This window comes from Rhinichthys klamathensis, unplaced genomic scaffold (genome assembly GCF_029890125.1).
Source record: "Rhinichthys klamathensis goyatoka isolate OS25496 unplaced genomic scaffold, OSU_Roscu_1.1 h1tg000004l_1, whole genome shotgun sequence".
Taxonomy (NCBI): Eukaryota; Metazoa; Chordata; class Actinopteri; order Cypriniformes; family Leuciscidae; genus Rhinichthys; species Rhinichthys klamathensis.
Window position 1 is genome coordinate 6,166,366 of NW_026606557.1, and position 25,417 is coordinate 6,191,782.

A 25,417-nucleotide genomic window follows, 5' to 3' on the forward strand; every position below is an offset into this window, starting at 1 on the left:
TAAGTTTATCAAGCGACGAGAATACTTTTTGTGCGCAAAAAACAGACAAAAATAACGACTTTATTCAACTATTCATTTCCTTCTCTGTGGGCCGTGAGATTTCACGTAGCAAAGCTTCTAGGTTGAACGTCACACGCATCACACACATGACCAGCGTCGGCCAATAGTGAGCCTACGTGTGACGTTCAACCTAGAAGCTTTGCTACGTGAAATATCACGGCCCACAGAGAAGGAAATGAATAGTTGAATAAAGTCGTTATTTTTGTTTGTTTTTTTTTGCGCACAAAAAGTATTCTCGTCGCTTGATAAACTTAAGATTGAGCCACTGTCGTCACTCAGACTATTTTAACGATGTCTTTCATAACTTTTGGGCCGGCCAGTTTCGATCCCTTAAGAAGCCTATGGAGGAGTGATCCAGCTCTCAGGTTTAATAAAAAATATCTTCATTTGTGTTCCGAAGATGAACGAACGTCTTACGGGGTTGGAACAACATGAGGGTGAGTTATTAATGACAGAATTTTCATTTTTGGGTGAACTAACCCTTTAAGGATGCCCTTATTGAAACTGCAATTTTAAGTCCTAGGGCCATTTAACTATAAAATGATGCAATCTTTGTTAATAGGCTTTCATTCTGTTGGCAGATTTTAAACTAGTTTAAAAAAAAATACCAGATTGTGCCTTTTTTTCAGGTTTGGCCTTTAAAGCAAATACTCACTTTATTACTGTTTTTTTGTTTCTGCATATTATAGAGCCAATTGGATCAATTATGCTGCTATAATTGTGTGTGTGTGTTAGTAAATCATTTTCATAAACTTAAACCTCAATAACTTTTTTTGTTTCACTTTTTTGTTTTGTTTTTTATTTCAACAATAATCTGCCAAGGGTCATCTTTAAAATGAGACCAAACTTCACCCCTTACAGCAGGTGCAAAATACAACGGCACTCAGGTTTGGTTAAGACAATAACTCCTATGATTCCGCGAAATCAAGGCGTCATCAAGCTACGCCTTTGTTTTTGAATAAACAACCTCTAGTGGCGAAAAATTACATAGTGTGCCTTTAAGTAAGTTTTTGATGTATTAATTTCCATTGTAAAAAATGAGTTATTTAGTGACACTACCAACTCTGTTTGTATTTTTAGGGGTCAGAGAACACCAGAGACAATGAGCAACAGTTCAGACCAATCTATATATACGTTTCAAATCCTCCTCCTCCCCCCCATGTATGGCATTGAGATGTGTGTGGCTCTGCTGGGGAATATTTTTGCCCTGTGGCTCCTGGCGACCAAAGAGAGGCAGAACTGGCACAGTGGAGTAGTGTTCTCCTGTAACCTGGCCATCTGTGACGTTCTTTACGTCCTGACCTTGCCTTTGCTCATCATTTACTATGCCAAAAATAAGAACTGGACCTTTGGAGATGCTGCATGCAAAATCGAACGCTTCCTCTTCAACTGCAACCTCTACGTCAGCATATTCTTCATCATGTGCATCAGCGTCAACAGATATGTCGCCATAGTTTACCCATTCTTCACCCGGAGCTACGTGCTTCCTAAACATGCAAAGATCGCAAGCGTGCTTACGTGGTCCATCGTGATCATCGCTTCGTCACCGGTCTTCAAATTTGCTGGAATCTAAATGACAAAAAACCACACTCTTTGTGTCTCATGCCATGATGAAAGCCTGCAAAATTCCCACTTTAAGTACAAGCTATTTCTTATGGTTGTAGGCTGCATGATTCCTATGGTAGTTACCTTTGGGTCTTATTTGGGTGTGATTTGGACCATTCTGAAAAATAAAAACATAACCACTCTAGAGAAGAGGAAAGTAGCTCTGTTGGTCTCTCTGGTCTGCATCCTTTACGCCACGTCATTTGTGCCCTATCACGTTCTGCAGACGTACCACGAGTATCTGAAGTCAGTGAAACATACCAAACTCTGGGTGTATAATTCATATCAAGTGTCAAAAGGCCTGACCACCCTGAACATGTGCTTACATCCGCTTTTGTACATGGCTGTGTTTGACAGCATACGGACAACTTGCTGTGGAAAGAGCTCGGATGACTAACCTTCATACATGATATCTTTTGCCAAAATCTCATGCAGTGACATCCTGGATGACGATTTTCTGCTCAAGCTTGTACTCTGAAAACCACAAACCACATAGATAAATGAGAAACATTTCCTTGTGTTATTTTTGTATTAAAAAATATGTATTTGTATGCAAATAAGAACATTTCTGACTGTCACTGATAATTAAAATGCTTGATATGTGTTTGAAGCTGCAAAAAAAATACCAATTAAAGATATTTAAGAGAAGACACAAAGTATCATACATAAATAATACCCTCAAATTACCCAGAAAAGCACTTCTTTTTAAAAATTGTGGATTTGGGGTATATTGAGCTCCAATAATATTCCAGTACATTGCCATTTAATATATTACTCTCATTAGACTTCACAACTAATATTGTTTAACTCAAGTGAACCTTAAAAGCTTGCTGTCTCATATGTAATATGCAAATGTAACTGCTGAAAAACCTGTTGCACATAATCTACTGCATGACTTCTGTCGTCTTTACTAGTATACATCTAAAAACGTCCCCTTTCAGATTGTGATACACGCATACAATGATTTTTATAATGTAAACATAGGAATAACTTTTATATTGTTAGTAATATGTCAAGATGAACACTTACTGGAATGAAGCAAATTAGGTTTACTTGACTATCCATTTAAAAAATAAATAAAACATGTTAAAATGAGGGTATCAAAGATGATACATCAGGCTTTTGAGGAACAATTTATACACACAAATATTTGTTCATCTCTCAACCATATTGCATTGCATTGTATTTGTCAAAGCTACAAAGCTTTGAATCATAAAAATAGTCATTTAAATATAATCTAAGATTAGTATTTGTATGCTAATGGATGAAATATGATGCTCAACAATATAACACACAAACCCTTTTTTCATTTTATAGTTTGTCTATAAGAGCAATAATCTGACTATTATTTTATATTGTCAGGCTTTTGCAGGGTTAAGTCAAGTTTGTATAGCCAATTTCCCAGAACATATCGATTTAAAGCAGCTTTAGAGAAAATATTCCCTTCTGCTGTTCAGCAAGACATTTGCATTTCATAGGAAAAATGGTAACACTTTACATTAAGGTTAATTATTTAACATTAGTTAATGTATTAACTAACATGAACTAACCATGAGCAATACATTTGTTACTGTACTAGTTAATCTTTGTTAATGTTAGTTAATAAAAAATAAAGCTGTTCATTGTTTGTTAATGCTAGTTTACGGTGCATTAACTACTAACGAACCTGTACAGTTTGGCCGAAAAGTTGTGGTTGCTATAACATTTTTGAGGTAACATTTGTATAAAGGCATTTGCTTATGTCCCTGCATAGATAGATGAAATAGAATTAGGATACATCGTTTACCTAGAGAGGAGGAGGAAAAAAAACAGCTAATTTCATTTTAGCAGTTTCTCTTCTCTTCAATCGCTCTTCACCTCCACCCTCACGCCTGCAGTCGTCCTCCGCGCGTCCAGGGGTCGCTGTAGCGCAGCGCGTGCTCTCGTCGACCGCTGACTGTCCCGCGAAACGCTTCCTCTCGAGGCTCCAGACTACCCGTAAAGATGCCGTCGATCGAATTCGACGAGTAAGTTTTTCATATCGTTTTTATTGACTCTTATTCCTGTTTAATAGGCATCTAATGACTTGTGTTTTTCGACAGCTCAAAGCCGAGCTGGGCTGATCAGGTGGAGGAGGAGGGAGATGAAGGTACGAGGCCGCAGCGCAGCCTGCGCTTAAATATCATCACACACACGTGTTTAACACACACTCTTTCATTAAAATACACTCATTACATGATGAAGCCATATGAGAACATGCTTTAAAGATATATAAACACTGATTATTGTGAAAAGTACAGGAAGTGCGCACTGAAGAAGTCAGCTGGTGTTGTATACGGTGGCTACTACTAACGTTATATTATGCTATAACGTTACTACACCCAGCTACAATATTATATATTGTACTTGTACTTATTTTCAATATTAAACAGTACTGTTCAATGTACTATACTATAATATTTACTTGTCAGTAGTGACAATTAGGCAAATGGAGTAAAAAAAAAAAAGATGTGCAGAGAAGTCATAAAGTCATAAAACTAAAAAATTATTCTACAAGAATTGCAATAAAAAAATAGTATTAGTAGTAGATGACATACCGGTATATGTGCATACTGTTCTGTTTGACCTGCCATGTGAACTAACTAACCATAGTAACGCATCTATAAGGCATCAGTTTACATAAAATATTTCTCAACAGGTTCACTTCCTTCGCCAAAAGAGACTGTCAAAGGTAACATCAAGACTAACACAGAATACAAGATAGATGAAGATGGCCAGAAGTGTAAGGTCAGTAGAGTTTTATATTCTTTATATTATATAGTACTTATGAAAGGGTTTCAGAAAAATTAAATCAGGTTTCATATTCGTTCGTTGCTCCTCTGGTCAGATTATCAGGACGTTTAAAATTGAGACACGGAAGGCCTCCAAAGCAGTTGCCAGGAGGAAGGTATGTCTTCATTTGACTTTAGTATATTGATGATATCTAGGCCTGTCACGATCATGAATTTTGTGCTTATGATTAATTGTCAAACAAATAATTCCGGTTAACAATTTAGTGTAAGCTGAATATATATATATATTTTTTTTATTGCCTTTTAACATGATAAACTGAGCTCATATGTTTTACTTAAATGCTATGAAACTAATATTTCTATAAGACTTAGAGTTTCTTTTGTGTACTTTACAATGGTTCATTTTATATTCTTTGGCAAAATGTCATTGAAATTTAAACGGCACAATTAGACGATTAAGCAAGAACTTTGACAGGCCTATAATATCTCCATTAAACATTTTGTTATAGATTTTATGAGAGATTGATTGTCTTTTCCCAACAGAACTGGAAGAAATTTGGCAACTCTGAATTTGATCAACCAGGTCCGAATGTTGCCACCACTACCGTGAGTGATGACGTCTTCATGACCTTCATCTCCAGTAAAGAGGTATGATAGTGATGAACTCCCAGTTTTTGCACTGGTCCTTACTAAGAAACTGAAAAGTGTTTTGTAAGTCAGTTCTAATTTGGCGCAAGCTGATATATTTCAGTCCTTTGACGTGTTTCACTTCCCTGTTGTACTGATGCCAACTTGAAGTGATTCTCCCCGCTGTTTTACAGGACTTGAATGCTCAAGACCAAGATGAGGACCCAATGAACAAGCTGAAAGGTCAGAAGATCGTGTCTTGCCGTATCTGTAAGGGGGATCACTGGACCACTCGCTGTCCGTACAAGGACACACTCGGTCCGATGCAGAAGGAACTGGCCGAGCAGTTGGGCCTGTCTACGGGAGAAAAGGAGAAGGCAGCGGGTACAGGTATGTTAAGCATTACCATAAGTCGATTATTCTTTTTTTTAAAAATTCTTTTATATATATTTATTAGGGCTGTCAGTTAAACGCGTTATTAACGGTGTTAACGCAAACCCATTTTAACGCGATTAATTTTTTTATTGCGAGATTAACGATTTTTTTGGCCTAACAAACTTTGTAGTTTTTTTTTTTTTTGCAACAGGACGCGGCATGCGCGGCGCTATGAAACCCATTGATTTCAATGGCTTGCGTCGCGCGAGGACGTTTTGTTGCTTCGTCGACCAAAGCGCAAGAGCAGCGGCGCGCACACCGCGGTCAAAATTCAAAATAGTTCAACTTTCGCCACTGTGACGATTACCAGCGCGGCCAATAGAAACTTTTTGGCATCCAAAAAGTTTTGAAAACTGGCGTAGCGCCGCTCATTTCCACGTCCTGTCTGAATACACCAGATCTAGCTAGACCGGAAGCTTACTTGTTGCGAGCCGCCCAAATAGTAGGTTTACGTTACGTTTTAAGTGGATGACGAGCGCGAGACGCCGAAATGGATGCAAATAAGATTCTGAATTAAAAAAAAAGTTTACTTTTTAAAAAGTTGCCACATGGTTCCATTGACAAGACCAAAGTGATCTGTGTGTTTTGTCGTTGTGAACTGAGATATCATTGCAGTACGTCCAGTCTGAAACACCACTTGATGGCCAAGCACACACACACACACAGCTGATGCGAATTCTCCGCCCCCTCGTCAATATCAGGACCTCGTCAGTATTTCTTTCCCCCTTTTATTGATGGACAGTGTTAAATTGTTTGAGAGATTATTTGCTCCAAGTGAGAATGTTAGTGTGAAATTGAACACAGTATATGCCAATGATGTTTTCAATAAAAAACATTTGCACAAAGCAAGCCGATCCACTTTTCCATGTTAAGAGCATTAAAATGAGAACAAATAATGGGACAAAAAGAAATCAAGAGACATTTAGAATAGATAAAAATGTGTGATTAATTGCGATTAATCGCGAGTTAACTATGACATTAATGCGATTAATCGCGATTAAATATTTTAATCGTTTGACAGCACTAATATATATATATATATCAATAATTTTGTTTTGATATCTAGAGCCCGAGCCTGCCCAACCGGTCCAAAGCAAGACTGGGAAGTATGTTCCCCCCAGCCTGCGGGACGGTGGTACTCGCAGAGGAGAGTCCATGCAGCCTAACCGCAGAGGTGCGTGTTTGAGATTCAGATCTCCCACATGGATGTTCTCAGTCATGAAGGCTAATGCTAATGTGTTGGTATTTTCTCTGCAGCGGATGATAATGCTACAATCCGCGTGACCAACCTTTCCGAGGACACCAGGGAGACGGATCTGCAGGAGCTTTTCAGGCCTTTCGGCTCCATCTCTAGGATCTATCTGGCCAAGGACAAGAACACAGGCCAGTCTAAGGTGAGAGATGTGAAACACGACGAGTAGGAAAAGATCCAAGTTGATTCATTTACTCATGAACAAAAACAGGAACATGAGCTTAATAGTTCACCTAAAAATAAACCGAATTGCTCATACTTGTTTTTATAAAAATGACTGTTACACTGTAAGAAACGCATGAAGCGACATGTGAGTTATTCTTCTGGAGAACTTCATATGACTTCTTTCTCCATCACTCCAGGGCTTTGCCTTCATCAGCTTCCACCGCCGTGAGGACGCAGCCAGAGCCATCGCTGGTGTGTCGGGCTTTGGATACGATCATCTCATTCTCAATGTGGAATGGGCCAAGTGAGTCCTCCAGAAACTCTTCATTTAAAGGGATAGGGATTAGTTGTCATCATTTACTCACCCTCATGTTGTTCTAAACCTGTATGAGTTTCTTTCTTCTGTTGAACACAAAAGTATAATTTTGAAGAATGTTGGTAACCAGTTGAGGTCCATAGTATTATTATTTTTTTTTCCTACTATTGAAGTCAGTGGCTACCGTCAATTGTCTGGTTACCGACATTCTTCAAAATATCTTCCTTTGAAGAGATTTCCATGTCAAAGAAGTCAGAGATTCAGAGAAAAACCTACCTAGTATGAAATCGCCATGGACCAATGGTAGTTTGAAGGTGTTTACCAGTCGGAGCGAACTTTTATGGAAAGTTTGCTTTGGCAGTCTGTTTCAAACTCTGCAAACAAACTAGTTTTCTTCGATTTCCCTTGAAGTATAGCAGGGCCTTTAGAGTCTAAATCGAGCAGCAGGTTTGTGTGTTCTCTGATCTGATCATGTTTTGCTTTGTCTTTCCAGACCCTCCAACAACTGAGAGAGTTCCATAAATATTCCAGGAGGTCTAGAGCTGTTCTCCCAATTGTATAAGGCAGTGATTCAAATAAATTGCAAATTATAAAACATCCAGTTGTCTGATGTGTTGTGGCTATGTTCCTTAATTTGTCTTTGATCAGCTTGTTTTCGGAGTACTTGCAATGATTCTCTTACAAATAATAGGGAACTAATGAAGAAATCTGAGGGAAATGCAGATCTGCCTTTGTTAAATGTTCTGTAGAGGCAGTCTGAAGATGGACATCACTAAAGACAGGGCTGAAACCACCATAGACATTATCATACATTTGATATTGATACTGCACTTAACGTGCTGCTCTCGTTAGGATGACAAAGTTTTAAGTGATTTTTGAGGTGGTCTTCCTCAGCAGTTCATAATTACCAATCAAATCAAAGAAGGTAGGCTTCCGTTCACAGATCCAGAACATTCCAGCGCGACGCGTCAGTTTTAACGGTTAAAGGAGTATGAGGTTGGATGCAAGTATCGTTAGCTTAACGTTTAATATGTGTTTTTATCATTTAATACATGTTTTACGATACAAATGTTAAAAGACCGACAACAGCACTATCCAGTTACTTTTTGCCCTTTTAAGTACCTTTAAGTAATTCATAACTGATAAGACAAGAAATATTAACGTAACCGTCCCTTCTAAATGAAAAAAAAAAAAACAGCGTAGGCTGGTTTTAGAGGGGGTTTGGACATTTTTTTTTTTTTTTTTGCTGACCAGGGGTGTGTTTCCCGAAACATCGTTAGCCAACTATGGTCGCAAGTTCCGTCGTTACCAACCCAGATAGCACAAGTCTATTTGATGTGATGTTTACATCTGGAAGACGTATTTTTAAGCATGTTGCTCATCTGCAATACGTCTATAGGACGTTTCCTGTCAGATGTCAAATAGACGTTTAGAAGATGTCAGTTTAACATGCATTTTAAATCATTACATCTTAAAGACATCTTCTAAACATCTATTTGACATCTGACAGGAAACGTCCTATAGACGTCTTGCAGATGAGCAAACACTCTTAAAAATACTTCTTCCAGATGTAAATATCACATCAAATAGACTTGTGCTATCTGGGAATAGAGTTCAATGGGAATTGCGATCATAGTTGGATAACGATCCTTTCGGGAAACGCACCCCAGGCTGGTCTAAACTGGGAGACCTGCTAAAAGACAAGCTGAACACCAGCTAAGACCAGAAAAAAATGGGGGTTATCACAAAGTAACACAAATGCTCAAAATACAAAAAATCTAAGGTTGAGTACATTGTATAATTGATTGTTTTAATGCAAGCACAATTGGATAAAACATAGGCCATATATTTTCCATTCAAGGCTGTTTTGTCAGGACTTTACTGGAATAGAACATGAATACTCCATCCACTCAAGAGTGTTTCATGGCAATGGTTTAACTAAGTGACCTATGGTGTTATAAATCGTTTTTTTAACACCTGTTAAGTATGCATGTGTTAGTGGATACATGTAATATTTGGTGACCTTGGACAGTTGTCATTACATGTCTCATACAGCTATCATAAGATGAATACTGACAATTTTCTTACAACATAACTCTTGATTAATGAACTTGTATGAGCAAATTAGTTACAAAACAAGTACATATTAATTTTATGGAAGCTGGGCTAACCGAGTAAACAGTTTCTGCATTCCTTGGTCAGACCCTCAGATAGCAAATACAGGCATTGCCTCTCAGAATATATACACTGTTTTAAACGAAACTATATTTTCAATTCATTAATACAAGAGGGAATGTAAATCCACCCCTCCACACAAAAAGCAACATTTGAAGCTAAAAATATAATGCACACCGCATATTCAGTTTGTGAAAATAAGAAAAATATTCGTAGATACAAGCTTTTTTTGTATCGCTTTCATCTATTTGCAATGGTTAATGTTTAGTTTCAGTGAATTGCACCAAAACCAGTTATAATGCAGGCATCACATATTAAAAATAGAATATACAATTGTTAAAAAAAAATTATAGAGAACAAGTGAGATTAATGGTATTTTGGTATTAACTCACAACACTAAAGCCTGATTTTCTTGAAATGAATCAGACATACAGCATTTATTAGATTTCAGAAAAAAACAAAACCCATTTGACAATGAAACCATTGAATAAGAGCTTTATTTGAAATATTACAACATATAAAAAAACTACATAGAATTTATGCCACTGTCTCAGAGCGGATAATTGCAAATACACGGTTAAAATCACATTTAGAAATTGATAAAACATCACATAATGGCACTGCACAGACGGTCCATAGAAACGCCACTGAAGTGGCCGGGCTCCAGACCAGCTTATGAATAAATGGAATGAGTTTAATGGGCTGATGCATCACACACACTCCCAAACACAATGCAAATGGCCTGCTGTTTTGATGATGAGATGATTCAAACCTCCATCTTCTCCTTTTTTACAGGCTCTGAGAGAGAGAAAATTGAACAAGAGATTAAATTGTGTTATAGTGAGTACTCGAACAAGAAAAAACAAAACAAACACCTGTAGCGTTCTCCTTTATTCTCTCCTGCACACATCTCTTGATCTCCAGGCCAATGGCTTTGGAGAGGGGTGGAGGCACAGCATTACCAACCTGAGATGTACAAGGACAGATAAGTGTTACTTTTAATTTACACTTCACAAGATAAGTGAAAGGCCTTAGCTGAGGCATCATACCTGTCTGTGTTTGTCTAGGACGTTGCCGAAGAAGCGATAGGTGTCTGGGAAGCCCTGGGAGCGTGCACATTCCCTGACACTGACCACACGGTGCTGCTCAGGGTGCAGGACGCGTCCCTGGGGAAATGACACCTTCATTAACATCAGTGCCACAACTTTAACGGGGAAAGTCAGCATGTGAACTCAAACTGCTGTAAACTGAAGCTTATTTCAATGCAACTGTAATATTGTGAAATATTTCCAATGGTTTTCTGTTTTCAAATGCAATTTATTTTTGTGATGGGAAAGCTGAATTTTCTGCATCATTACTCCAGTGTCACATCCAATCATATTAGAATGATTTCTGAAGGATCATAAGAAACATTTACCAGTGTTGAAAATGGTTGTGCTGGGTTTTTTTTTTTGAGACTCTTTAAATCGAAAAAAGGAATTCTCCAACATTGTCACTATCAATTTCATGCATCCTTGCCGAATAAAAAGTATTAATTAAAAATGCACAGTTCAAAAGTGTAGGGTAAGAAAGATTGGTTCATGTTAAAAAATAAAATAAAAAGTATTAATTAAAAATACACAGTTCAAAAGTGTAGGGTAAGAAAGATTGGTTCATGTAAAAAAAAAAAAAAAAAAAGAGCTCTTTATGCTTCATGTCACAACTGGTTAGCATATGGCCTATGAAGGCAATACCTGCTTTCCCATGGGCTCAGGATTGGTCACCGTAGTGCTGAAGAACCCGTCCCATTCCAGACGGCCGTACAGACCAGCCCAGTGATTGTGCCGGTTACCCGTGTGAGGCAGACACCAGGGAACCAATGTGTTGAACTGCCTGTCTGCAGGGTCACATGGTTTTCCTAGTGCAATGACAATAACTGACAAGTCAGGATTTTGATTCGTTGAAAGAAACAACAAAAAAAGCTCCAACTAATTGAATTACAGACCCTCAGCACAGGAACACACTCCTCTTAAAGCACCGGTGCCACTGCGGCCATTCTTTTTGTCGGAGTGGCTGTAGCGAAGCTTCTTTGTGGTGGTGCCGTCCCGCAGCCGCACCTCAATATTAGGCAGATCCCTCCAGTCAGAACCAGGAGCCAAAGGAATGTGGCGCATGCGGGCGGCGACCAGGGCGCTCATGTCCTACAACACCACAAAATCCAATTATTAACCTGCACAGCTTGTAATCTGAACTATGGTGCCTTCTCTCTTGCTAAACCTTCTGGTATCAAACCCTTAACTTCCTGTATGTCCGACAGGAGATCTCTACAGCTGCAATTTGTCCAAGTTACCGTATTTTCCGCACTATACGGCGCACCGGATTATAAGGCGCACCTTCAATGAATGACTTATTTTAGAACATTTCATATATAGGGCACACCGGTTTATAAGGCGCATAAGATACTGCAGTCAAACGTTTGACTGGGTTTGTGTTATGCATCCACTAGATGTGCTAAAGGGAATGTCAACAAAACAGTCAGATAAAGTCAAACTTTATTAAGCGTTCTGACAACTCCGTTCACTCCCATGGTAACGTTGTTCAAACATTAAAGGAAAACTTCGGTCAATTTTAACATTGAGCTCATTTTGTGTAAATTTGGAGTGCTGTCAGTACAGATAACAACGACAAAAACCGGTGTTGCCTACACCGTGTTATCTTCTTTTTAAAATGTGCACCCTGTTGACTTAAACGGGACAAGTTTTAAACCTGCTTTTAGCCTCTTAACAACCTTAATGTGTCATTACAAGTGCACAGCCATGTGAGTGAACACAGTGAATCTGACTGCAGTAAATGTGAAAGATATGAATAAAAATGATGTTTATTCAGCCAGCTCACATACCCGTATTTTCTTCCTGTTTTCGGTCGAAGTCCACAGTAGGCGATTGTCGAGTGCACGCGCGATCATTGGTAACTAAGCAACAGTGGAGACTCAGACTGTCAGCCGATGACGGTGCTGTGTGGTGTTCTGAGAATATCAGCTCAAATGGATAGTTCATCCGGATCAGATGTTGAACACACGGAGGAGGTTTGATCGCGCGCGCGAACTCGACAATCGACTACTGTGGACTTCGACCGAAAACAGGAAGTAAATACGGGTATGTGAGCCGGCTGAATAAAGAGATTCCTGCCTTCGTGAAAGCTCGGATCACAGTTGAGACTGATATATCAGCCCAGGCATCCACGATCCATTGGCAGATAGTGGCGTAAGACGGCGCTGTCTCCTCGTCTTGGTGAACGTGTGTTCACCATCCATATATAAGGCGCTCCGGATTATAAGGCACACTGTCGTTTTTTGAGAAAATTAAAGGCTTTTAAGTGCGCCTTATAGTGCGGAAAATACGGTACTTGTATTGCATGAGTGAAAAGCAAAAAGTAACAGTTAAATGACACTGCTTAACAGTGGCTTTGAATTAAATACTTTCCCAGTGTCAAAAGGCACCCAGTCAATGCCGACAGCACTGGAGAGGGACTGACCTTACAGATGTGGTCCCGGAGGATGGGCTGGTACTGAGAGCCACGAATGTGTCTCTGGAACCAGGACTGCGGCTCACCATTGTAGGAGATCTCCAGAGCAGCGGCTCCGTTACGGATCTCAGGGAGGTCAGACATGGTGTCCCGCACTGTGATGGTGCGGTAAACACCCCCATTTCCACTGGAGAGGAAATAAGTGTAAGATTAGTACAGAAAACTGCAGAATATACTAACGCGACTCCAGCATTAGTTCACAAATGCGTACCGAGTCACATTGCTGACGTATTTCTTTTCGTCAACCGCCACACTAAGAGAACACGCTCGTGGGGCAAACACATGCAGGGGTTCAGGGTAACGGGGCAGCTTTTCACCCGGGGCTGCAGCCAGGATGATCGCCCTGCGCCGGGTCTGGGCCACCCCATACTGCCCAGCCTGCAGAGGATAAGAGATTAATGAAGCATAATAAAATGACATGCACTCAGTAATCCTTGGCTTAGGCATTTAGTCTGAAAGAAATTTAAAAAAAATTATATCTAGTCAGATGAGGGGGCAAAGGGGGATAAAATGGGCCATCAAATTGCACTTTTATAATAGATTAAGACTTAATACAACTTGCCTGTAGCACACCAAAGGTGCACTGGTATCCCATGCGAACCAGACAGCGCAGCGTGAGTTTCAGGACCATGGAGCGCTTGAAGGACACAAAGTTCCTCACATTCTCCAGCAGGAAGAACTTTGGTCTGTAATAGTCACAGTAACTGAAAGAAAAGAATGATGCACACATGATGAATATCCAGCATTTCCAAATATGCAAAGCCTCATTTTACAGCATGACTTATTGTGCTGACCTCAGATAAGAGACAACCAGAGAGTTCTTGAACTTTGAGTACGTGCGCGAGTTGAAGCGGTTCATTCCACTGAACCCTTGGCAGGGCGGCCCACCACAGAGCATCTCCACGTCACCCTTCTGAGGCAGCTTCTGTCCAAGAGAGTTGGTCTTCTCTCCAGACATCACCAGCTTCAAAAGGACATTACAGTCCTCTGTGAAAACTGTGGTGCCAGGATTGTTCAACCTGAAGGCCTGAGCGGCAGGATCCCACATCTCGATGGCCCAATTAGTCTCGGAGATTCCTGGCGTTTGGGAAAAGAAATGCATAAGCAGGTTTTTTTTTTCCTTTATAAAAGTGCTTTCCCCCCCACTTAATCTTATTAAATATATGCTTTAACTTTAATTTTAAATTTGATCAATAAATTCAACTGGAATAATAAGACTATTAGGGCTGTTACCAAATTAAAACATTTACACCTAATAACATATGTATTTGTAATATTTAAATGTTTTTTAAAAAAAGATACTTAACATGAAACTAAACCACTAGTAGATGGCAGCAATTGACCATCTTAATCAGAGAGTGATTCATTCAACAGGCAAATTTATTCAAGTATGAGGCAGTGGTTTATGAATGGGTCATTAAATCTTTGAATGATTCAGCGTTTTGAAAGAAATCGGTTGAGTGATACTCTACTGAGTGTTGCTGAGAGACGCTACGATTCTGCTCTGATCCATTTCAGCAGTAAAATTAGTTCCAAACAAAGATCAGTCAATATGGACTACTCATAACGATTATATTAATAACTTGTTTATTGAACAGATGTATGAAATCAGTCACAATTTCAATCATGATGGTATTCAGAAAAACAGCACTATTGGTTGTGTGATGTTGCTTTACTGTATCATACGTTATAAATACAAAGTCTATATTTTGAATTACCACAGAATGTAAACCGTTTCTTGTGCGGTGCCAGTAAATTATACATATATTATCCACTATCAATCACCACTTAGACTAAATGTAATAAAATCAGAATCCCTCGCCTACTGGGGATTCTTCTTTTTTTTTTTATTAGGCTACTTGTCTGGCCAGGCAAGTAAAGCTTTCACTTGCCCCTTAAAAAACAAAACAAAAAAAAACTCCCCGATATTAATGTCAAGCTCTGAATATAAGATACATATACGGTATAAGCCCAACCTGCTTGATGGAAACCCTCAGACAGACCACCACAGCCAGAGAACACATCCAGTGTGCGCAGTTTGGGGAATGTCGGCTCTTGCGGCTCCTGATCCGGTGATTCCTGTGAGGCTGCTTTACCTTTCCCTTTCCCTGCAAACAAATCAATGCACAAATTATTTGGCTGTAATTTCTCCAGGCAGTCATGATTTACTTTAGAGGATTTTTAAACAATTGCATTGATGGAATTTGTTCTAGTTATCCGGTTTCATTGGCTGGAAATTGGCAAAGGATTCAATAAATTGTCATCCAAAATTTAAGGCCCGTTCTCACCAAGAATGACAGCTGTAATAAACCATATTAGTGTCCACACCAACACACGATAACGTTTATTATAAGCACGTGCTGCAGTTATGTCTGGTCACTTAATGCTCAAACTTTTAAAGCAGAATGGATTGAGATTGGCTGTCTGTTCTAATCATTCATTAGCTGGGGAAGAAAAGATAGCCTTTCATGGCTTGAATTTCAGCACACGATTGCGCATAATTTGACTCCTTCCCGCAAGTTATGCTTTTATAAGGAGGGAAATTCCCACCATTAGCTTATTGGCTGAATGAGCAAATTAAACACATTTCCAGATAAAATCAGTAATTAGATAATTCTACGAGGAATTTCACAAACAGCGAGAGTTGCAGTAGCACTGAATCACCTTCAAAATGCACACATGGCTTCACATCATCTGTACAAGCAAGCTGCAATACAAGACTTTCATTCACGTTTCGGGACAGAATTGTCACTTGCCCAATCGGCCTATTGTTGCACCGTTACTAAATGCACGGCTTGCCCATTTAAACATTTCAATAGTATTGCATGCTCTGTAGGGGTGCACGATTCAGAAAATGTCACAATTCGATACCAATTTTGTGTCTCAAGATTCGATTAAAAAAACTATTTGCAGTATATAAATGTAGTTGACTTTTTCCTATGTGATTGATTGCAGTAGACAATTTAAAAGAAACACAAATTAAATGTAGTTTGATATTACTTTGTCTTCATACAAAAATAAAAACTTGCAAAGTGCCAAGCTTTGGCCAGCTTTCAAATACATTTAATTCAAGTTTAAAATAAAACTTAAATAAAAAGCTTTTACATTTAGCTTTAAAGTGCTGTAGGCAGATCAAACAAACAATTATGCTAAATGTGGTTTAAGGACTACTTCAGCTACCAGGCTGACTGTTGAAATGTGAACTCGACTGGGCACATTGAATTTCCTAAAAATATATACTAATGTCAAAGAACCCTTGCGAAAATATTTTAAATAGATTTTAAAAAGCCACCGCTACTGGTAACATCTATGGTTAGATTGATTTGTTTAGATCTAGAGAAGTCGTTCATAGGCGTAATTTGCGGGTATCTCCAGTTAACTAGCAGAGCATTAATTTAGTTCGCTATTAAATAAGAGATCTGTTGTTTTTTTAATCAAGCTGAGCGCTGACAGCGCTCGTGTCCGCTGCTATCAGTGTCATGGATACAGTGTTCTCTGTGGCTCGCGCAGTCTTCACTCGGACGCGCGCTTCATATCGCCGTTGCGAGACTCCGGTGAAATCACAAAATAAAACGCACACAAACATGAACATATTCGGTTTTGATGAGAGAGAGAAAAAACTATACGAGTGCGGTTTAGAACCCGTAACCTCTGACACTCTTGGCAAAAGATCTACAGACCATTAAGAACTCAAACATAAGATCTGCGGATCGATGCATTTATTTACGGGTTGAGCAGAGAGGCTGCACAGTTTGACCAGCGGGCGGCAAGAACGTGCAATAACCATTTATCAGACTGGCCCTCGCAGCCTCAAAACACTACCGGACCACCGGTAAAAGTCCCGACTCAACCGATTGCCACTCCGCCCGTGCACGCCATTAAAAAAAAAACATATGAATCGATTTTTGGAATTCTATGAATCGATAAAGATTGAATCGCGATTCAAATGTGAATCGATTTTTTGCACACCCCAATGCTCTGTTTGAGAGGCAGCTTTGTGTGAACTCTCGAGTATCTCACAGATGACTACAGCTTTTTAGCAGCGTATTGTGCTTCAACTGTCAGAAACTATTTTAAACATCTTGCCGAGTATTCAAATAGACAGTCGGTGATATCTTAAGTGAACGTAAACAGTTGAGAGAAAACATGTCAGTATATTTGATCCATCCATCGATTGAGAAGAATCAATCTGCCTTTATTCAATTTCTGTAGTATTCTGTATCTGAATGCTGTTAGACCCACCTGAAAACCTTAAACCAATCTCATTGGTATTTTACTACATTTATTTGTGCTTCTGCTTGTAATTTTGTTTATTTGTTCTCGTTTATTTTGTGAATTTAATTCAAGGTTGAAATCAAGCTTCCTTGTGCTGTGTAAACAAAGCAAAAATTACCTCATTGTAAGAACACAAATACATAGAGCTAGCACATTTAGGTGAGATAAAATGTAATAAAGACGATATATAACTATTGTTTTAGTTGTCCTTGGTGTTAATGGGAATTCACACTGTTACCTTTCCCCTTTCCTTTCCCTTTGCCCTTATGCACGGCTGATCGGGCATGATTGGGAGGATCCTCAAAGCTCTTAGTCCTGGCATTATAAGCCTAAAGAAAACAAAAAACCTTCAAACAACAGAAAAACCAAGTGGCTAACCATTTCTCTCAAATCTGCTTTATTGAATAATCAGTGCGCATCATGACTCCACCACAATACCACTAATTTGCTCTTTAAAGCTCATTCTTACCTCTAGGAAATAAAAGCGATCAGGTCCTCTACTTGAATAGTCCTGCACACTTTCCACAAGATCCTCTGCATACTCCACACGGCAGCGGCCCAGCACATCCGCCATGTTCACGGTCACCTCTTCATCACTCCAGTAGAGCTTGTTTATGTCAGAGTGGTAGGCACCCTTTGGTCCTTTATGAGTGTTTTCAGGCCTGAAAGCAACAGTCATCAAAAAATTCAGTTCAGTTTAATGTACAACCTTAATGGAAACTGGAAGGAAATCCATTTCCTGAAGTACAACATTTAAAAGCAGATCCAGTGGTTAACGTGCAAGATGAAAATGAGTCACCTGTAGAATTTATAGAGGCGCAGTTTGATCTCGCTTGTGTCCGGCTTTCCATTGCTGCGCTTGCTGCAAAAGATTTCTTTGATGCGGCCAACGCGGAAGGGCTCTGGAGCATCAAGGTTTGAGCCCTTTATGTAATCAGAGGACTTCCTATAGTATTCTGGGTAAAGATCCTCATCGACATCCTCCTTTCTGTGAGAACGCTTCACTGGGCTTGCAACCTTTACCCTAAGAGAGAAAAGGCACATTTAATGAAACTCCTTCCAACCTCAAAACATCTTAAGGCTTAAAAAACAAAAAAACAAAGAAAACACGTACACAAAATTAAAAGCCTCTGGGGGTAGATAGACGCTGTCTCCTACTCTGTACTGCTCTCCCTTCAGGCTAGCCAACCCATAGAAGGCTTTAGAGTCCCTCTCCTCATCCTCCAGGGGCTCATAGGCATGAGGCGCATCCTGAGCCATTCGTTCCTTAATCCTGGTGCAGCTGGCACAGAACCTGCCATAAAACATGCATTAAAGTGCATGTAAAGAAACAAACAACAGGAAAGAAAAGCAGCACTTACTTATACTTGCAGTCCTCCAATGGTGTGACATTGGGAGGCGTCTCAAAGCGAGCACATTCCCCTTCGTACCAGAGCTGATAAAAGAAGCTTTCGCCATCGTCCTCGATGACTTTGATTTCATCATCCATGCCACCCTAAAAGCATGCAAATATTAACTTCCGCCCAGTTCGTTACCAAACACAAATGTAGCTCAGCCTTCAGCATCTGTACCTCCATGAACCAGTTTTCAGATGGAGCCTTGTAGAGGACGTTGACCTTGCCATGGACAAAACTCAGCTGCATGTCTTCACACTCATCCACAAGAAAGAGCTCAAGAGGGTCTGATGACTCTCCAAGCACAGTATCGGTGCCACGGCAGAACCAGTGGGCATGAAACATCTTCTCACCGTCATCCCACAATGCTGTAATCCTACAAACAAAAGGAAACCAAAGGCTTATCGATTTGAGGCAATAAAAATGTTGCCAATAAAGGTTGGCTGTTTGGTTTAACCGCCTTGCAAAATCCCAAGTTTGCTTCAATAAAGGTTACCTTGCCAAGTAGATGGGGTGTGATGGGTCATCAGGGCTGACAGACACACAATCTCCAACCTCAACCACCTCATTCTCAACGCGCACTTTCATGTAGTATTCCTTCTTTCCCTCAGTCTGAAAGGACAAGATCAATACTTTTAAGTCCTAGAAGTGGGCATCCAGGTTCTCAATGCAAGTGAAACCACATACCTTGATGGGCTCTCCCACCCAGCTGATCTTATTCTTTGTCTGTTTCTTTTTCTTGGCCTGAGACATTTTCTTTCTCTCTTTTACCGGCAACACATCCTCCTCTTCAATATTCTCATCATCCTCTGCTTCTTTCACTGCCAGGTTGGGACATCTGGAAAAGAAAAAAAGCCATTTAGCTTTAACCTGGCAAACAAAACCAAGGCCACAGAGCTGGATAAACTGGCAGGAAATAAAGAGCTTCCTAAAAAGGTTATCCCATTCACTCTCAGTACAACGCAGTGCTGACTATAATTAAAGTCAGAGTCTGCTCTTTATTAGCATGAGTGTATTCAGCACTGAACAGATCTGGAACAAAACAGACACAACGAGCCATTGCTAATCTTTCTAGATTTGAAAATATGTTTGTTCAAAGACAGGAGGAGAGACCAAGGCAAGATCATAAGCAGTAGTCATGTTAAAGTAGAGCTGGGCGATTTTTTGGTAACGCTTCCTTTTACAGTACAGCACTTACCTTATATTAGCCAGTACTTTCTAGGTAAGTACACTAAGTACATGAGTTAGGGGTAGGTTCAGGGTTAGTACCTAGTTATTACCCAGTAGTTATAATTACTATAGTACGTACATAGTAAGTACATGGGTAACATGACTGTAAAAGGAAGCGTTACCGATTTTTTCCCCTAAAAAAAATCTGTGATTTAATAAAAAGCACGATTTACGATTCGATTATTTTTAAAATCAAGTAGAATTTCTAGAACTCTGTGTTTAACACACAAAAGAGTGATTATCAGTTCAACACAATCTACTTAATACAGACAACTTTCATTATAAAAAACCAAATCCCAAAAATACATGATCATAATCTATGACAAAAATGCTATTATAAACTAGATTAGAAAAAATCTAGAAAAATCACGAGTGCACAATAATTGTATAAAATCTGAACATTTAGTGAAAAACATTTAGTGGGGAACAAATAAGAGCACTAAATCTGGTAAAATGTTACACATTGCTTTGTATTGTTGTAAAATACATTCATGAAAAAACAAGATAACAAGAAACAAAGAGATCAAATATTATATAGCCTAGTCTACTATAAAATTGAGACATGTTTTAAATGTATAGCACAGCTGTTTAACAAGGCAGCAACATATGATAGATAGGACAGAACAAGAAAGGCTATTAATAATCTTTCATTGCGCAAAAGTATTATGATATTAAAGGCTCCAATACTGTGCGGCACAAAGCGCTTATGCGCATCCCGAGCGCAGAATGATGCGCTTGAAGCAACATGGAGTCACAGGCAGCGCGTCGAGTCCGCATTGAAAAGTTCAAAGCACAAAGGCAGGGCTCCAGACTAACTTTTTGCCTTGGTTGCACTGGTGCGCCTAACTTTTTTATTTAGGTGCACCAGCACAAAATGTAGGTGCACTCAAATTTTTCCTCGTCTCACGTCGCCTTTAACGCCACAATTTCAAGGTCACCTTTTTATCACGCTCCATATATTCATATATATTATGTAAATGCTTTTAAACAAGAATAAGGTGTAGTTTTTTTTATTTATTTGAAGCACAATTATACTGTATATAAAAATATAACTCTTAAAAAAAAAAAAATTAAGTGCTGTTTTTACATTGTTCAAGTTAGGGCAGGGTATTGACAAATTTCACAATTCGATTCAATATTGATTATTTTGGATATCAGGTACAATACATGAGATTTGTTTTTCTTGAGAAAATTTGCCAACTAATGCTGTAAACTGGGAGTCAGTTGTAGCCCACTATGCTTCATTAGCCTACTATAATATTGAAGGTAAAAATTACGTAAATGTGACGTTACATTACATTGTTTACTGACGTCTTTCCACGGTTGAAACACTGATTGAGCGATTCCATGTGAAAGATACGGATTTCGATAAGTTGTACTCTATCTTTTAACACACTTTCAGATGCTCGTTCATGTTTATTTCGCGCTGTAACTGCTATTATTAAGGCAGAAGAGGAGATCAGGTGCGCTCCGCGCTGCTGCTTCTCTTGAGCTGAGGTGAGCCAGAGCGATCTTACGCCACAGCGTCGACTCAACACACTATTTATGTTTTTGAATTTCGTAAGAAAATGGACCTAATTTGAAATCTGAGACTTTGTTATATATCAATAGTAACAAAGCACAAAGATCATTGCGATTTATTGGATGGGATGCGCGCTACAATGTTCCATTCATTCATCAACTGAAAACAGCATAGCCCAACGATTCGTAAAAATCAATGAGAATCGATTAAAATCGAGAAATCAATATTTTTTACCTAGTTCAAGTAGCCTACATTTTTAAAAGTTTCTTCGTCGTCTGTTTTCTTGCGTTTATTTAGCTGATGCTGCCGATTGCCGTAACTGATTCTCTGGTGCTCAGGTGACAGGTCGCAATTTATTTCATCACACAGCACGGAGCATTTTAGTCCTACAGGAATATCTGAACCACAGCCAATCAGAGGCAAAGACCCGCCCAATCTCTATCTCTGATTGGTTTAGACCACGATATAATCCAACCATGCGTGCAAGGAGAACAACAGACTCGTTTGTGGAGAGGCAGCGGATGCGATCATTCGAGAACGTTAGGTGCACAGGAAAAATTCTTGTCGCACCCTTACAAATTTTGGTCGCACTCTAGAGCCCTGAAAGGAAATACATATTGATGCGTAGTGTATTATCTATCTATGCAATAGTTTATTGAGCCTTTTCTTTAACAGTTTTAAATTTCAGTTACTGTGCACGTGAAGAACAGGTATAGTGCTTTGACTCTAGTGTTGTGATCTAACCAACACCCGGTAGAAAGTAACATGATTTAGTTAAAGCAATAAAGTCCAGCAAGATAAAGTTGTTTTATGCGAAACCATAGACCTTTATCTACAGATCAAGTATAATAATAGTAACATCGAATCATCTTAGAGAGTTTCATCGTGTTGACTGTCGTACCCGAACTGCGCCACAGGGAGCGTGCTACGGAAATACTGAAGGAAGATTTGGCGAATGCAAAATGTAAAGAGAAAAAAAAAAAAAAGGTTTTTGAAAATATGAATCGATTTGACCAACCAACTTGATTTTTAAATCAAATCGATTTTTTTCCCAGCCCTATATTAAAGACAGAATTCAAAACAAGCTGACATTTCACATCACATGGAAACAATATTGCATTTCTGCCAAGCAAAATTACACAAGTATGAAGACTGCCCAGCAAAAGCATACCTCCTCTTCTGACAGGCCTGTTTACTTCTGCCACTGCCGCCAAACTTGATCATATCCTTACAGGCTGAACACTTGCCACAATCTGGTGCTTGACACACCTGAAAGATAAAGACAGAATTATACCAGTCTTGTCACATGGACATTTGCAGGCTTAATTTGGTTGCAATAAAAGGCCATTTCTGGAGAACCTACCTCACAGACACCACACCGCTGTCTCTTCACTCCCCCATCCTTATTGTTCTGGTCAATCTGATCGGAGAAAAAGGTGTCAAAGATTAGGTTGACCAGTTTAGTGGTGGTGGCTTTAGTCGGGCCCTTGTTGTCCTTCTCAATCTTGGTGGGATGACGAATGGCTTGTCTTCTGGCTGCTCTCCTGAGGGGGGGAGGAAACAAAATGCAATAAGAAACAAACACAACATTCAATTTATTTTACAGAAGCCACTAACAGCCAAGCGAAAATAGAGCCATGCATGTAATATGTATGGAGGTCACAATACACTGAATGGATTGACAATTTGTCTCAAGACTGGGTGATACAAATTTATCATTTCAAAGTCTATTTTAAAGATCATGTGGAGTTCAGCTTTTTTCTTTTACAGAACAAGGACATTCAGTTCCTTCAGAGGCTTAGTTTCTCCAAATGGGAAACTTGTAAACTCAAACAATGGGAGCGCATATTAACATCTGTTATGCAGAGCCATGCTAGTTGGGGTGGAAAGAGCTATGGAAAATACTCTTCTCGTCACCCACCCCTTTCAGCTAGTGAAGTAGGTTGCCACCAACACAGACTATTGAAGTTGAGCGTATGGGAAAATGGATAAAAACCAAGCCACACACACTCTGCAGAAACATCAGGTTTTACATACCAGTACAGCTGCCTGCTGCGTTAGGGAAGGTTAGAGGATCATTAGAAACAGGAGATCATGGAACAAGCACGAGTGAATCCCAACAAAACACTGAGTGTTCAGAGCCTACCATAACGTTTTAAGTTGGGAGTGAACTTTGAAACCAAGTTAAAACTTAAGTATTTAGTCACTGAAAGGAAACGACACAAATATCGTTAAATTGACTCCAATAAGAGCATGGGGTCAGACACTAGAAGTACTTCATAATTTGTGCATCTAAAGCCAATTACAATCTCTCCCTGCCAATTAAGAAAACTTTGCACCCCGTAGCACCTATTAGAGTAACTTAAACATGATCCAGTGCTTGGACAAGTTTGCTAAAATATTGTGCAAATATGTATGGAGACAATAAATACAATAGGCAGGCCCTTTGCAACTTTTGTGAATGAGCATTTCAATTCTTAATATGCAGATATCCACCACCTCATTATCTAGGAGCATCGAGTTTCAGGCTAATTTAACAGGTTTAAATAGTGTGTAAACCTTGCCACACTGCTCTCTGGGTATAAGCATTTGGCCATTATATCAGTCAAACATTACTCGATCACACTGAAACATCCAAAAGACCTTCACTCTATAAACTCACCTCTTTCCCAAAGTAACACCAGCCAGCTTGATCAAGTCTCGCATACAGGGAGTGACGATGATGGGCTGCTCGTCTGAGTCTCCAGCCTCATCATAGCTCTCCACCTGCTCCACCACAAACTGGGCATGGCGCAGCAGTGTGTCCTCAGTGAAACGGTTGAAGTTGAGCCCAGCAGGCGGAACAGTAGTCTAAAAGACATGGATGAACGCGTCAGCACTGCTTCTGTGGGACAAGAGACTTATACTGTGCTTCAACATTTCAATCAGCTGAGCTTACCTCAATTTTGTTAAGCAGATCCTCATATGTGGCGTCCTGGTTCTTCTGGAGAAATTCAACCACAATCTTGCTCATGTAGATCTTCTCCTGCATCAGAGCAAAAATGAGCGAGTACTCTTCACTGGGGTCCATTAGGATGTAGTCAGCAAAGGCTGTGGAGGAAAAAAATAAATAAAATACTCTGTTGGATCTAAATGTGCATGGTGAAATTTGACGAAGTTACTTTATGAAACATTTACCTGTTGTGAAGCCAATTAAAGCCTTCTCTCCACCATCAAAACCAGTGATCCACCAAGCATTGACGGGACCAAGCTTCTTAGCAGGAACCCCACCTGAAGAGAACAATTGGAACCATTTTTTTTTTCAATCTACACGGATCAATTTTATTTAGCTCATTTTAGGATTTAACTGTCTTTATTGTAAATAATAGGCCTGCCCACAACTACATTTTCTAGACTAGTTATTCATTTGGATTTCCTGACCGACACCAATTACCACAAGGACCCGACATTAACGATCTGTCCCTTAAGGATTGCGTGATTCTGACACTTCGTGGAGTTTTATCTGAGACTGACTAAAATCTTGGGTCGACTAAGCCTTTTATCATTGACAAACAATTAGTCGACTATTAGGTCAAGTAAACAAACTTCAGACATACCATCCATGCATGGGTTGTCATCATAGATCGGCTTAACAGCACAACTGAAGTACAGTTCCACATTTTTCTCAATGAGGCCAGAGTCAAACGGACACAGGTGCCCATGCTTGTCATACACACTGTGAATGAGGATTATCACATCAGTCACATCAGTCAAATCATTGGGGAAATAAACACAAATAACGTTCAGTTTGATGCATTCCTCTTTATCACCTGAAGTTAGTAATCTTGTGCTGAGGCAGATCTTCATAGCTTTCAAAACCATCCTCATTTGCATCAAAGAGGGAAAGACGCTCATCGGTCAACATCTCCGGTTCATCCAACTACAATATACACAATTTTAAAGTGTTGCAAAGACATTAAAATATCAACTTTAAATTTGAGAGAGCCGTTTAGATGCCATGACAACTGCTGGATCACTTTTAACTGG

The 25,417-nt window shown here is 39.4% G+C and overlaps 3 protein-coding genes across 5 annotated transcripts in view; 2 read left to right on the forward strand and 1 right to left on the reverse strand.

Moving 5' to 3' along the window:
- p2ry11 (purinergic receptor P2Y11) overlaps positions 1-2,136 on the forward strand; it is a 173,134-nt gene extending 170,998 nt beyond the window's left edge. The window contains 1 exon segment of the mRNA XM_056253044.1: positions 1,141-2,136. Within this exon segment, the coding sequence (XP_056109019.1) occupies positions 1,141-2,062 (922 nt within the window). The 3' untranslated portion in view covers positions 2,063-2,136.
- Positions 1-25,417, reverse strand: part of dnmt1 (DNA (cytosine-5-)-methyltransferase 1) — a 265,280-nt gene that overhangs the window by 236,676 nt on the left and 3,187 nt on the right. The window contains exons 10-35 of one of the 3 annotated variants that reach the window (XM_056252634.1): positions 25,201-25,310; positions 24,988-25,106; positions 24,569-24,661; positions 24,330-24,481; positions 24,054-24,241; positions 23,429-23,443; positions 22,755-22,935; positions 22,563-22,660; positions 19,327-19,477; positions 19,136-19,251; positions 18,817-19,015; positions 18,607-18,740; positions 18,360-18,539; positions 18,045-18,269; positions 17,715-17,907; positions 17,484-17,574; positions 14,947-15,078; positions 13,765-14,047; positions 13,533-13,674; positions 13,182-13,348; positions 12,920-13,097; positions 11,391-11,586; positions 11,140-11,303; positions 10,456-10,572; positions 10,282-10,372; positions 10,173-10,204 (exon numbers count right to left, since the gene is read on the reverse strand). In XM_056252634.1, the coding sequence (XP_056108609.1) occupies positions 10,173-10,204; positions 10,282-10,372; positions 10,456-10,572; positions 11,140-11,303; positions 11,391-11,586; positions 12,920-13,097; positions 13,182-13,348; positions 13,533-13,674; positions 13,765-14,047; positions 14,947-15,078; positions 17,484-17,574; positions 17,715-17,907; positions 18,045-18,269; positions 18,360-18,539; positions 18,607-18,740; positions 18,817-19,015; positions 19,136-19,251; positions 19,327-19,477; positions 22,563-22,660; positions 22,755-22,935; positions 23,429-23,443; positions 24,054-24,241; positions 24,330-24,481; positions 24,569-24,661; positions 24,988-25,106; positions 25,201-25,310 (3,747 nt within the window). Of the gene's footprint in view, positions 1-9,873; positions 10,205-10,281; positions 10,373-10,455; positions 10,573-11,139; positions 11,304-11,390; positions 11,587-12,919; positions 13,098-13,181; positions 13,349-13,532; positions 13,675-13,764; positions 14,048-14,946; positions 15,079-17,483; positions 17,575-17,714; positions 17,908-18,044; positions 18,270-18,359; positions 18,540-18,606; positions 18,741-18,816; positions 19,016-19,135; positions 19,252-19,326; positions 19,478-22,562; positions 22,661-22,754; positions 22,936-23,428; positions 23,444-24,053; positions 24,242-24,329; positions 24,482-24,568; positions 24,662-24,987; positions 25,107-25,200; positions 25,311-25,417 lie in introns of those variants that run through there. The other 2 variants (XM_056252628.1, XM_056252640.1) reach the window with 2 other exon arrangements.
- eif3g (eukaryotic translation initiation factor 3, subunit G) lies at positions 3,529-7,857 on the forward strand. The gene is made up of 10 exons (XM_056253057.1): positions 3,529-3,671; positions 3,747-3,793; positions 4,343-4,431; positions 4,532-4,591; positions 4,980-5,084; positions 5,258-5,453; positions 6,565-6,672; positions 6,756-6,892; positions 7,113-7,219; positions 7,725-7,857. The coding sequence occupies exons 1-10, from the start codon at positions 3,649-3,651 to the stop codon at positions 7,738-7,740; spliced, it is 888 nt and encodes a 295-aa protein (XP_056109032.1). The 5' UTR covers positions 3,529-3,648; the 3' UTR covers positions 7,741-7,857.

Coding starts and splice junctions, on each gene's coding strand:
- eif3g (XM_056253057.1), top strand. CDS start 3,649: ATGCCGTCGATCGAATTCGACGA. Junction 5,085..5,257: donor CCTTCATCTCCAGTAAAGAG/GTATGATAGTGA, acceptor GCTGTTTTACAG/GACTTGAATGCTCAAGACCA. Junction 5,454..6,564: donor GGAGAAGGCAGCGGGTACAG/GTATGTTAAGCA, acceptor TTTGATATCTAG/AGCCCGAGCCTGCCCAACCG.